This window comes from Nuphar pumila, chromosome 6, assembly GCF_984573655.1.
Source record: "Nuphar pumila chromosome 6, dmNupPumi1.hap1.1, whole genome shotgun sequence".
Classification (NCBI taxonomy): domain Eukaryota; kingdom Viridiplantae; phylum Streptophyta; class Magnoliopsida; order Nymphaeales; family Nymphaeaceae; genus Nuphar; species Nuphar pumila.
The window spans coordinates 42,501-57,447 of record NC_143254.1 but is presented as its reverse complement, the minus strand read 5'-3'; the positions used below and the strand labels follow the sequence as shown (position 1 = coordinate 57,447).

The 14,947-nt window shown below is 38.2% G+C and overlaps 1 protein-coding gene across 2 annotated transcripts in view; it reads right to left on the bottom strand.

The window, feature by feature from the left end:
• LOC149833574 (E3 ubiquitin-protein ligase APD2-like) overlaps positions 1–14,947 on the bottom strand; it is a 69,835-nt gene that overhangs the window by 20,872 nt on the left and 34,016 nt on the right. For both annotated transcript variants that reach the window (XM_090010872.1, XM_090010873.1), the window contains exons 5-6: positions 14,639–14,713; positions 14,478–14,560 (exon numbers count right to left, since the gene is read on the bottom strand). In XM_090010872.1, coding sequence (XP_089866998.1) covers positions 14,478–14,560; positions 14,639–14,713 — 158 coding nt within the window. The remainder of the gene's footprint in view (positions 1–14,477; positions 14,561–14,638; positions 14,714–14,947) is intronic.

The window sequence follows — 14,947 nt, the reverse complement described above, 5'->3', positions numbered from 1 at the left end:
CCATGTGGGTTTCGTCCCTCCTCCTTCGTTGATATAAATTCTATAACAAGTGTCTGATGGTAATAGTGCATTCATGTTCATTTGATTGTATCCCAGATAGACTCGTTTAGTATCTTCAGATTTAGCAGGGCATTGCAGAAATAAAGTAGGTGGTCGTGAAATGTAACATCTACGCTGGACCTGGGGTCGAATCACCGTCTGATCCTTCCAACCAGTATTTTTGATTTATCTGATTATGTTTGGTTATAGTATCGACTCTGTGCATTTATTTACCATTGATGTGTGATCTTAAATCCAGTTCCATCAAGATTAAGCCTGCGTTTTGGGCCCAGTTTCAAATTTTAAAACCGATAGCTGTTAATCTGATGACTGTTGAACTCTTGAACTTATCCCCTTTTCAAAAGCTCTGATTGTAATTTTGCAGGCATTAATTTGATTAAGATTTTAAAGTTGAACATGTTCTGCTGGAAGGTCATATGCCCAGAATCCATTGCTTACCTGAATGGTTATGAAGATGATTAGAGATTGGAAAATGGCACAGAAGGCAGAATCTGTAAATTGAATCTATAACCCTGCACAATGGCATCACAAGCCTGATACATTATTGGAAGGTGGAAATGGCTTTGAAATCGCCTCTGCTTGCTGTGCGATATTTAATCAGCTGATTCATTAAAGTATTCAAACCAGGCTTTGGGTCTTGCTGGAAATACTTTGAAGTGTTAGTTTTAAGCCAAATTTTAATGCACCGTGAGATATGCTTTGTTGATCAAGTTTTGGCTTGTTATATATTACATTCACCATGTGTCTGTTATACATTATATATCAATCTCCAATCTAGTAGCAGGTGAATAGGAAGAACTGTGAAACAATATAAAAGGGGAAGATGTCGTACGTGATCAGCTCGGAACTATGATAAGATGTTTGTTTTTCATCATTCAGAATTTATCTTTCCATTCTCATTTTGCAAATTGTCTGTGATTAATATTTATCCAAGTTGCAGGGGTACATTTTATGCAGTATGGCTGTAATGACAAGGGTATTGAAGAGGATATCAACAGCTCCCCTCTGTTGCACTATCTGTCTCAGCTTCTCATTATTTTTATTTTTATTTTTTTAGTCCATTTTATCGCTATTGTACATCACCTGCGTCATCTTCTGAAAATTGTGGCATGGAGCTACTTGGTTTGCATATCCTTCATCCTCGCTCTTGATCAGGGGATGCCTGGAAGAATATTTACAGGAGGCCATCATATCTTGCCTTATGATGATCATTATGTAATTAGCAAAGAATTCACCCATTCACCATTAGCCAAGAATGTCTATATCCAGACTGTTGTATGCTTTTCTCACAGGGATGGTGCGTTGGGATCTGAAGCAAATGAGCTGGTGGCAGAGGACTCTTCGCTTGTTCAACACAGATTGGCACTTTTCCAGAGATCTCTAAATCTGCATGTTCTGAGCAATCTATCTTCAACACCCCCTGCACACTGTATACCAACCATAAGTAATCCATCACTTGAAGCATCATTCCCCATTGCCCACCACTTACAGCAGTTGTATCCACAGGCTGTACATTTACCCGCCTTCACTGCTTTGTTGCACCTGCAACAATAAACCTATTCCAGCATTATCACAGCCTACCCTTCATTGCATTTTCTGTGTTATTATTCTTCACTGCAGATACACAGCACCTACAACCTGTTACAGTGGTTCATCGTAACATGCTATCCACGGCCTACACCACCTTCATCAGCCACCAGCATATTGCATCATGTAGATACTGTCTCCTGCACATTCCCCTGTCCCAGCATCACATTATTGTTACCCCACCTTGCACTTTTATAACACCACCATCAACCTTGCAATTCTTCCATCACTATCCACAACATAAAATCATCTCTGCACCTTGTAACACCATCACACTTCACCACTTCCAGCACATTCCTCTTTTGTATCATCTGTGTTATGTGCATCATATGGTGCAACCACTTACCTATACCCTGTTACACCCTTCTTCATCAAATCACACCCATAATATTTTCTGTGTAGACCCTACAGCAGCTTCTTACTGCACCGCTTCCTTGTAGCTTATCACAATCATGTGATATCTTGAAACTACTTCATCACCTACACAGTCTTACCATGCTGTATCTGTTAGATTTCTGCACTACCAGCACCATCCCTGCACCCACAACACTCTTTTGCCACAGCATATCCGCTTCACTTCTCCACTGTTGCACAGATTGCATCTCCACCACATCACTATGGCTTGTGGTATCTTTACACTCCAGCGTGCCATTTCATTGCACCTCCTTTGCATGTCACTACTGCACTTTCACAGCCTACTACCAGCAGTCCTTTTCCTTTCACCTTGTGAGGATCAGTTTATGGCGGATAATTGGCCGTGTATAATCCATCCATAGCAAGTCAATTTGCTGGTGACTTGCTATTCAAAAAGGAATCTCTTGATTTGTTAATACAATTCTGAGTTGCTGCATATAGTCATTTTTTTTAGGAAACTTGTTTGTTAATTAACCTTATGGTGGTGTGTGCCATCTGTTAGCAAATGGACTTATAGTGATGAATCGCCAAGTCATTATTTCACTGTTTATAAGCTGCAGTATATGAGCATCCCATGTACTTCATCACTTAGCCTACTTCATTTTCAGCTGCCACCCACACTTCCTTCCTCAACATGGCACCTGTTGCATATGCAAATGTCATCTTTCATTCACATATTAGTCCAATGTGTGTGACTGCATTACATTAAATAATATATATATATATATATAGTTTGTTCAGGTATATACATTCCATCATATTGTCTTAAAAGCTTCCATCAAGATATCTCTTGCGGTGTGTTGTCTCTTGTTTAAGCTAACTCTTGTTTTGAAGGATTTCTTCTTTGATTTAGGAAGCCTTGACATTTTCAGATTCAGTTCAAATAATGTAATAATTAGATCTTAATGAGAATTTACATTTATTGTTTTAGATAGAATGTATGAGCATGCATGTCTCTAGAAATGCTTGTTTTCATAATCATTTTCCTCTTTTATTGCAAAATTTCACAATGGTGAAACACGAATGGCACGTGCACCATTTCATAAGAGGTAAACTAGTCCTAAGTTGATGATTTACATCAACGGCCATAGTCGGGATGTAAACAAGACTTAGGATTTTTACCTTTTATAAAATAACATTGGATCCACACTGGATCCTCTTCAAAAAATCATCATATTTTCAAATATTTCCTTCTTTTATTAGAGTTTAACTTAGAATTAATTCAATATATATACCAATGGCCATAGTCAGGGCATATTGAGAGTTAATTTCATTTTAAACTCTATAAAAGCACCAAAATGTATTTTATTCTTCACTTGAATCTAAATATAGATTATTATATAATACATCCAATGACCATAGTCAAGGATGTATTATATCTTCAATCTTATTTTAATTCATCTAAAGAATGAAATAGCTTTTCAAAATCCAAATTTCAAAAATTCAAATTCATTCATCATTTAGGATAGAACTGCATCATATTTTCAAAATTCCTTTTTCAAAAACCCCTTCCTCAATCTATCTTCAATTCTTATAAAATCCAATTCATCCTTTCATTTTCAAATTCAATTTCATTTTCCATCTCAAAAGTTCAATTTAACTTTGAAATTCCAAATTCAATTTACATTCAAAACTCTATATCAAATCCAAAGTTCAATTTAACTTTGAAATTTATCTATATATTCAAAATTCAATTTCTAAAATTCCTTTTCCCAAATTCAAATCAGACTTAGAAATTCTTGATTCATCTTCTAAATTTAACTCCAAAATCCATCTTAGGATCCAGAGTCCAACTCCACATTGGATCTCAGACTTCAGATCCAAATCCATCTTAGGATCCATAATCCAACTCCATATTGGATCTCATACTTCAGATCCATTCCATTTCAGGATCCAGAACCCAAAGTCCATCTTGGATTCCAGATCTCGGATCCCATTCTATTTAGGATCCGGAATCCAATTCCAATTCTAGATTTCAATTCCATTTCCGGATCTAATCTGAATCTCTTAAATCCATTTCTATTCTTAAATACCATTTGATTTTCTCAGTCCATTCCAATTTCAAACTTAAAAAAATCTAAATTCAATTTCATCTCAAGTATTCATTTCCTTTCCTAAATTCAAATTCAAATTCAAAGTCTATTTCTGACTTTGAAACTTCATTTCCTTTCATTTTTTAAAGCTTCAAGTCATTCTTTCTCATTTATTCTCCCAACCCTGATTTACCTCAAAGATTTAGAACTTCTCTGATCTATATCAAGTTGTAAGTTAGATTCAAATCATTTCTTCACTCCTTTATCAAGTTCATCTCGGAAAACTTGGAAATTTTTAAAACATTCTTTTCAAAAGAGCATACATCTTTGCATCGCACAAGTATGATTCTTTGTGCATTTAGAGTTAGAATGAATTCTTAGATTATATTTAGGCAAAGCAAAAGGCATAGATTCGATCCTTGGTTCGATTACCCCTAGTAAAGGCGCCAGGAACGGTCGAACCTCGTACCGACGAGCGAATCCCGTCTCTCCATTTTTCCCGCAACATTTTTCAAAATGGAGGCGAGTAATTTTCTAAATATTTTCAAATCAAGGTCAAGTGAAAACCCGCAAAAGAGTTCCTCTTGTCTCTCTCTTTCTTTCTTTTCTCTTCTCTCTTTCTTTTCTTTCTTTTATTTCACTCCCTTCAAAAAGGAGGAAAATAGAGGTTAGAAAAGGAAAAGAGAAGGAAGAGAGAGAAACCAACAAGAGAATAGGAAAATTTTTGCGATGATCACAATGACTTGACTAAAACAAGAAATCAAACATGACATGCATAACCACTTCATTGGATAAAGTGTAACGCCCCAAAATTTCAAACCTGTGAACCTTTCAGAAAACAGGCAAGAGACTAGAAAAAATCTCTTTCCTTCAGAGTTTGTTTATGAAATCAGCGGAAGACTATTCTTTTGTTAAATTTAGAAAGACAAGCTGACAACTTTGGGCACGTTAGCTAAAAGAACCAAAACTCACAATTCATGTTACTTGCAAAACACTTGGAAGAGCCACTTTCACTAAAAAAAGTTTCCAAATAGTACAAAATTCAGATATCCCAAGAAAAATCCATTACAAAAGCCAAAAAACGTCGAAGACGAGCACTAAGAGCAGGAAAAATGAAATCTTGAAGCATATTGCATCGCGCCATCGCCCGTGGTGTACCTAATCATCACATGTACCCATAGAATGGGTTAGTTTCGCGAAAAACTAGTAGGTGCATAAAAGAGACTACAGAAAACTGAATTAAGTACATTTAATTCAGTATGCTAAGCAGTTTAAAGCAGATATGCAGTTAAACAGGTAAGTCGTTCAAAACAAGTAAGCAGTTCAAGCAGGTAAGTTCAAAGCAAGTAAGCAGTGCACTGTCAAACGCAGCATGACGATTCATTTGATTGTAAGTTGTGAACTACTACGCAATAAACAAGTCTCATGACCCATCAACCAGTGTGAACAGACTTTATGTTTTGATATTACTGGTCTGCGGGTACGCGCAGACAAAACGTAGAAACAACTGAGACTAGTTCGGGCGTCTGTTATTCCATGTATTTTCAATAACCCGAATAACTAGTTGAGTCTGATCCTAAGAGGACGACTTTAGCCGAGAGAGGATTCCCCAAAGGCAGGTACTTGGCAACGGATGCATCCAACTTCTGAAGAAGTCCATGGGATCTACCACCTAGGATAATATCTGGTGGTCCCTTCCCCTAACTCCAATGACTGGTGAGGCCGAATCTTTTCGTCTTTTGAGCAAATGAGCATATTACCTGTGAAGGCGATCCCATTTTTTATGTGTTTACAACATTGTGCATTTAGCACTGTTCGAGGTCGCACGACCGTCTCATCCGATCATCGCAATACTAGCGTGTAGTGAACGACTGCAAGTACTCTATAATGAAAGGGGCATAGTTCCTCAATAGGAGCCTCAACAAAAGTGTTTCACAAAGATGTAATGTTTCTCAAACTTTACTTTTGACATTCCTTATCTTTTGAAACAGCCAACAACTTGTGCCAACATTTGGCATGCGATTTTCTAGAATCTCATCCGTTATCGGGGTATCTACATGCCTCGCATGACTCGATACCAACCTCGATAGACGGGATACGGGTTTCTCAACAGAACCCCCGCTAAGAAGTTCGCTCGAGCCCCAATTCGGGGTTACCCGAGATATGTCGAATAGACGAACAGAACCATCCAATCACATTCTTCCAAATGCTTCGATTTGAGCAGTCTTTGATGTTTTTGCGCAGCTCCCTAAAATCTCAAGTCTACTTTGCAGGACTGCTTACTTGAAGAGTCAGGATCCTTGCGAGGTATCCCTCTCCTTAGACAAGGATGCATCGTTAAGCTCTCGACTCAACTCTTGTCGCAAGAGGAAGAGCGGTAAATGCCTTTGCATCCTCCACGATGATGCCTTTATAGCACATGCAATGAGCGAAAACCTGAGCGTCATCTGCAATGGCAAGGCAGTAATGAAACATTTGCAAAAGCAAGAGCTTCGGTGCAAAGCACGATGACAATGGAAAGACATGACAGAAAGTAAAGGATAAGGATCGCGAAACCGCGTCCTTGAGTTAAATGCGTACTCGAATAAATATATATGATATATATTTATTTAATTATCCTTTTTAGTTAATTGAATTCAATTCAATTGTCCAGGTCCTCTGTGCAATCTTCCCCTACCTTGGTGAGTTGCAAGCTTGCTGGCGCCTACGGGTGTAAACGATTGACGGATGGGGTCGTGGAGAGCGAGATCCGTCGTACGAGCTGCAAAAGTGACAGTCTTAGCAAGCTAACTCCAAAAATATTAGCAAGCTAACTCCAAAAATAGAAGATCAGGGGCACTGTCGCTGACCTGACGTGAAGGAAGCAAAGGCAGGGGCAGCGTGCCCTTGCGAACCTGCTTAACGTGAAAGAAGCAGGGGTTGCGAGCCCTTGTTGTCAGCAACCTACGAGGAGGCAGAGGGTTGCACCCCTGCCCTCAGAAAGCGAGGGCAGGCAGGGTTGCGCCCCTGCCTGACAAAGTAGAAGGGAGGCAGGGGGCAAAGCCCCTGCCTGTCAACAACGAAAGGGAGGCAAGGGGCTTCACCCCTGTTTGTCGAGCATACAAGGAGGCAGGGACTTGTCCCCTGCCTGACGATTATGCGAAGATGTCGGGGGAGAGGAAGGGGGCTCTGCCCCTTCCAGTCGAAAAGCAAAGAGGCAAGGACTAGGCCCCTGCCCGTTAGCCACAAAGGGGGAGGCAAGGGGCTTCGCCCCTGCCTGCCGAAATTAGCGGAGGCAGGGGCGACGCCCCTACCTACTAGAAGGAGAAGGGGCAGGGAGGGGGCTTGGCCCCTCCCCCGCCAAACTAAGGGTGCAGGGAGGGGCTCGGCCCCTCCCCTGCAAAACGAGTGCACAGGGAGGGGCTTGGCCCCATCCCTGCCAAAGGGTACGTAGGGAAGGGGCTCAGCCCCTCCCTTGCATACAGGGGGTATAGTGAGGGGGCTCTGCCCCTTCCCTGTTGCTGGGAGGTGTAGGGAGGGTCGCAGCCCCTCCCCTAAACAACGAGGGTGTAGGGAGGGGCTCAACCCTCTCCCCTACCATAACAAGGAGCAGGGAGGGGCTCAACCCCTCCCCTGCTGAAGATGGTGCAGGGAGGGGGTTCGACCCCTCTCTTGGCCGCAGGGAGCATAGGGAGGGCTCGGCCCCTCCCCTGCCAAAAGGAGACATCAATGAACAAAAACTACACACAGATATACAAATTTATGTTCACAATGCACAATCATCAATGCATATGTCTGGCAAATGAATGAACGCAATCTTACCAAATTCATCACATTAGCAAAAAAAAAAACTTTTAGAATCGACCAGTTTTAGCATTTATTCATCTCAAATTTAGATGAATAAACAAACTAATCAGAAACTCCGCCTGTGTATAACTGTTTAGTTATACACTGCCGGTCCCAAGCCCGGATAAAGGAGGAGGGTTGCGGTAGGCCTGTGACAGCCAGCATAAAAACTTAGTCATACCTTATGAAAATGAACCAATATGAGAATTTTGTTGGGGCGTTCCCTACTGAGCGACGCACTGTACTCTCTAGGCCCGGAGGCAGTGATAAATGGGCAAGGGTTGCTAGGTTGTTGCCCAGAAGCGACGCGTCACACCGGCGCCCGGGTGTGGTGTCAAATAGGCAAGGGTTCCCTCACTTTGTTGGACGGGTGGGGGTAAAGAAGTTAGTCCAAGACCATAAAATTAGGTTAGTCACTTGGAACATAGGGTCTTTAACTGGTAAGTTGGTAGAGTTAGTAGATGTTATGTGTAGGAGAAAGATTGATATTTTATGTCTACAAGAGACCAAATGGGTAGGTGAGAAAGCAAAAGTGATAGAACCTTGGGGATATAAGATTTGGTATACAAGAATAAATAGGAATAAGAATGGAGTAGGGATTGTTATGAGTCGTCAGTTTATAGATAATGTAGTTGAGGTCCGTAGGAAGGGTGATAGAATTTTACTTATTAAATTAGTATTAGGTACGGATATTATTAATATTATTAGTGTTTATGCACCTCAAGTAGGTTTAGATGATTCCATTAAGCATCAATTTTGGGAAGATTTAGATGGAGTAGTACAAGGGATATCTTATGGAGAAAAGCTTTTCATCGGCGGTGACCTTAATGGACATGTAGGCATTAGTAGGGATGGATTTGAGAGTATCCATGGAGGCTATGGTATAGGAGAAAGAAATAAAAGTGGAGAAAGAATTTTAGATTTTTGTTTGTCCTATGATATGATCTTAGCAAACACTTGGTTTAGGAAGAGGGAGTCTCGCCTAGTAACATTTAAAAGTGGGGTTAATACGAGTCAGATAGATTTTTTCCTACTTAGAAAGAGAGATAGGGGCTGTTACATCGATTGTAAGGTTATACCGGGAGAAAGTGTAGCTACATAACATAGAGTCTTAATTTTAGATCTTAGAATTAGACAATGTCGCAAAAGGGATAGACATAGGATAGATCCTAGAATTAAGTGGTGGGCACTGAAAGGAGCTAAACAAGGAATGTTTGTAGAGCAGGTAGTTAAGGAAGCTGATTAGTGTCTCGAGGAGGATTCATAATCAATGTGGAATAAGATAGCGGGTGACATGAGAAAAGTGGCTAAGGAGGTATTGGGTGAGTCTAAAGGGGGTGCACCACTAGGTAAGGATACATCATGGTGGAACGAGGATGTCAAATTAGCTATTAAGGTTAAAAGAGAGTGTTATAGAAATCTAAGTAAGAGTCGTGATAATGAGAATTTGGAGAAGTATATGATAGCAAAGAAGGAAGTTAAAAAAGTAGTTCGAAACGCGAGGGCTAAGGTATATAAGGAGGTTTATGACAAGTTGGATACCAAAGAAGGCGATAAGGATATTTATAGGCTTGCAAAGATGAGAGATAGGAAATCGAGGGATTTGGGTATGGTTAGATGTATCAAAGATGAAACGCAAAGGGTTTTAGTCAAAGATGAGGAGATTAAGGAGAGATGGAAAGATTATTTTGATAAGCTATTTAATGATAGTCATGCTCAAGATCTTGGAGACTTCTCCATTCCTTTTCATGAGATAAATCGTGACTTCATGCGCAAGATTCAAAAGAAAGAAATTGCAGAGGCTTTGAAGAAAATGAAATCAAGAAAAACAATTGACCCAGATGGTATACCTATCGAGGTTTGGAAATGCTTGGGTGAGAAAGGTTTAGAATGGTTGACAAATCTTTTTAACAAGATTTGGCGGACAAATAAGATGCCTAATGAGTGGAGGAAGAGTACTTTGGTGCCTCTATATAAGAATAAGAGTGATATACAAGATTGCACAAACTATCGTGGTATAAAACTCATGAGTCATACTATGAAACTTTGGGAGAGGGTGATTGAGTATAGGTTGTCATGATATCGGAGAATCAATTTGGTTTTATACCTGGAAGATCAACTATGGAAGCTATACATCTTCTCAGACAACTTATTAAGAGATTTAGAGATAGGAACAAAGATTTGCATATGGTTTTTATTGATTTGGAGAAGGCATACGATAGAGTGCCTAGGGATGTTCTCTGGTGGACAATGATGAAGAAAGGTGTTTCTCTCAAATACATTAGTATAATTAAAGATATGTACGAAGGAGTAGTAACTGTGGAGGGGTGACAACCAATTTTCCGATAACGGTTGGGTTACATCAAGGATCTGCTTTAAGCCCTTTTCTATTTGCGATAGTGATGGATGAGCTTACGAGATCAATTCAAGAAAATGTACCGTGGTGTATGTTGTTTGCTGATGATATTGTTTTGATTGATGAGTCTAGAGCTGGGGTTAATGCTAAGTTAGAATTATGGAGACAGACATTGGAAGCTAGAGGTTTTAAGTTGAGTAAGAGTAAGACTGAATATATGGAATGTCGGTTTAGTAAGCAACGAAGTAGTGATGGGAGTGTAGTGAAGCTTGGTGAGCAAGAAATACCGATGAATGATTATTTCAAATATTTGGGATCCATCATTCAAAAGTATGGAGAAATTGATGTAGATGTAAATCATAGGATAAAGGTTGGGTGGATGAAATGGAAAAGTGCAACTGGAGTGTTGTGCGATCGTAGAATGCCATTGCGGTTGAAGGAAAAGTTTTATAGGACGACTATTAGGCCCGCTTTACTATATGGTACAAAATGTTGGGCTGCCAAGAGACATCATATTCAAAAAATGAGTGTAGCTGAGATGCAGATGCTTAGATGGATGTGTGAAAATACAATAAAAGATAAGATTCAGAACGAGGAGATACGTAAGAAGGTAGGTGTTGCAGGCATTGAAAATAAAATGCGAGAGAATCGTTTACGGTGGTTTGGACATATTCGGCGAAGGCCTAATGATGCTCCAGTTAGAAGGTTGGAGAAATGGGAAAATATATTAGTTAAAAGAGGTCGGGGTAGGCCTAGGAAGACTTGGATGGAGATGATAGGAAAGGATATGAATGCTTTGAACCTCACTGAGGACATGGCATTGGATAAAAATGATTGGAGGAAAAGGATTCATGTGGAAGACCCAAAATGAATTTCTTTTTTTGGTTCATATCGCTGACCCCAATTGTTTTGGGATGAAGGCGTAGTTGTTGTTGTTGTAAACAAACTAATCAGACTTCACAATTTCAATAGAAATCAGATTTTGCAACATAGTAATTCACATGACTGAATTTATGTATGACTTGACTAAAACAAGTCAAACATGACATGCATAACCACTTCATTGGATAAAGAACCATACATCAAAAGGATTCTTGCATGTATTAACTTCAGCACTATATATATAAGACCACACTTCTATGACCAGCACATGCTGGCAGCATATTGCTGTCATTGCACACACGTGGACAGCAACATGCTGACAGCATGTTTGTTATCACGACATATGTGCGAACAGCCATATGCAAGTGTTGTTACATGCATAAACATCACTTGTATGATTAGGTACAAGTGTAAACAATCATATGCGTGTGTTGTCATATGCATAAACAACACCATGAGAAATTAGGTGTAGGTGTATACAGCCATATACGTGGGTTGTTACATGTATAAACAGCATTTGTAAAATCAGGTACATGTGTACCCAACCATATGCGTGTGTTATTACATGTATAAAGAGCCACATGTGTGTGTTGTTACATCTATAAACAGCCACATGTGTGTGCTGTTACATACATAAACAGCACTATGCATGGGCTATTACATAAATAAGCAGCCACATGGGCGTGCTGTTACATATATAAACAGCACCTGTATGATCAGCATGTTGCTGTCACAACACATGTGAACCACATAATCAGCCCAAAAACACAGGCATGGTTACAAATGCAAAAAAAAATTATGCTATTAAACATCAGGATATCATGAACATAAACCAACCACATATATGCTGAAAATTTGCAAACATAATTAGAAATGTGAAAACAAAGATTTAAGTATCAAGAACATAAAAAATACATGAAATATGCAAGCAGAAATTTTCAGACATGATCATGGATGTGAAATGGATTTAAGCATCAAGAACATCAAAAATACATTGAATATGCATGCAGAAATTTTCAGACATGATCATGGATGTGAAATCATAGATTTAAGCATCAAAAACATAAAAAATACATAGAATATGCATTCAGAAATTTTCAAACATATTCACGAATGCGAAATCATAGATTTAAGCATCAAGAACATAAAAAATACATAGAATATGCATGCAAAAAATTTCAGACATGTTCATGGATGCAAAATCATGGATTTAAGTATCAAGAACATCAAAAAAACATGGAATATGCATGCAAAAAATTTGAGACATGTTCATGGATGTGAAATCATGGATTTAAGCATCAAGAACATAAAAAATACATGGAATATGCATGCAAAAAATTTTAGACATGTTCATGGATGTGAAATCATGGATTTAAGCATCAAGAACATAAAAAATACATGGAATATGCATGCAGAAATTTTCAGACATGTTTATAGATACAAAATTATGGATTTAGGCATCAAGAACATAAAAAATACATGAAATATGTATATAGAAATTTTCAGACATGTTCATGGATGTGAAATCATGGATTTAAGCATCAAGAACATCAAAAATACATGAAATATGCATGCAAAAAATTTTATATATGATTTGCCTTTAAACCCACGTGATTTAAGACAAGCTAAACTTTTAATTTATCAAAAAAATAGAGAAACTTGTACCTTGATTCGAAGATTAGTAAAAATAAATTTAGAGAAAGGAGATATTTTTCTTCTTCTTTTTCTCTCTCTTTTCTTCTCTCTCCCTCAACTCACGTTTTTTTCCTCTCTTTTTTTCTCTCTTTCGCTCTCTTTCTCTAGGGGACGGTTTCTAGAGAGAGAGAAGTTTTCTACCCCTTTTATAACATGAGAGGCCTCTAGAGGGGGTGACGCCCCCTTCTAGAAGTTTAGGGGTAGAGTTCTACCCTCTAACTAACCTCTCTTTTTTAATGTATCTTATAATATTTATTTTTTTGTTTAAATCCTATCTTGTGGAATATTCCACATTAGGAGGGATGCCCCCCTTCTAAATACTTTAAGTGGGGCCTCATCCTTTCTCTTTAAATTCATCTTTTTGTTTTTAAAGTTTAAATTCATTTTAGTTTTAAAAAGAGTATAGATGGATTATGGATCTAGGTTGTACCCATGATCCAAATCCATATCCAATTCCAATTGGATGTCAACCCAAACCAGATACTAGTTAATATCAATCTTGGATTGGGTCCAGATCCATATTAACATCAGCCCAACGAGCGCGTCGAGTCCGATCCAAATCGAAAAAGACCCAAAAATAGAGGTCGATCAATTTAGAAAAATGTATTTTTCGAACCAACCGATATCCGATTTCGATAAAACAGATCTCCTACGAGATCTACATTCCGAAACGGATCTAACTATGGTCTTAGATCTATTTCGCTTATGAATTTAGCATTATTTTAACCCAAATTTTGCTCGAATTTAAAAGTTAAAAACAAATAAATTCACAGATTTTTCTTAACATTTATAGTCTTGTCAGTGGGCCTTGGACCATGTCCATACCCATGTTGACGTCAGTCCATATTTAAGTATTTTCCATAATTTTATCATATTAAATATAAATATTTGATTTAAAATTATATTTTTGAGCTTAAAATTATGGAAAAATTATGAGATATTACAAAATCATTTATTAATAATCCTATTTAACATGCATCACAATTTTCCAGCTCAAACCATGCCAGATTTTCAACTCCTCAGGAAGCCCCTAGATGAATTACAAAAGGTTGATAACTTGATACCTATTCACAAAAGAATATACTTAATAAGGTCACAGCTACTTGATGTTGTCCAATGTAAATAACTGGGCATTACATAGTTTGTCAATTATGCATAGACATTCTTACAGTGATCACATGACATATTTCAATATTTTCAAACAGCCTTCTTTTCTCAGCAAGCCAATTTTTTAACTGCAATAACCTAATTGCAGTATAAGAGGAGGGGGGCGACGACTCTTCCCACAAACATATCAGAAGAAAGAACATAAGACATTTGAATCATTCGACAATGCATGAGTTGTTGAAATATACAGTGCCTTCAAAAGGATTATATATGCATTCACATCAACATTGCTACCTGCAATAGCCTAGTTGCAAGCAAAGGAATTATGAACAAGACACGTACTCTACATGTTAACAGTTAATTTGTATGGCAAATGGAAGATCCAACAGAAAATCAAAGAGAACATACTTCAATATAGCTATTGCCAATAGAAAAGAGTGAAAACCTAGTTTTGCAGTCAGCATGGTTTTAGAATCACAATATCACATATAAGCAGTAAGTGGGACCAAAAAAAATACCTCCACCACATCTGCTAATAAATTGCCGACTGCAACATAGTACTCAGATTCCTTGAAAATTTTCTGATGAATGGATCCATTACCTGTGGATTCGTCCATGTAACAAATATCAATGACAACATAAATTCAGCATCCAAATTTGTGCTCTAGAGAACACATACCTTGAACAATATTCCATGACAACGTGGTATTAGGATATGAAGGGTCATCAATCCACTCCACAAGGTTTTCTCTCCCTGCATTTGTATAATCAAAGATAAGACTTTCCAATAGAGAAAACCAAACTTGAGGTAGGGAGGTAGGTATTCACTGAAACGACTGCTAAACTAAATGCTCTTTCAACTTTAGGACATGGCACGTGCTAAAGACCATATTAGGAAATATATTCTTTGACTTATTACCATTTGATGGTTATAGGAAAATTTCCTTCATTTGTTGATTGATATTGTTTAATTTGTATACATATCTTA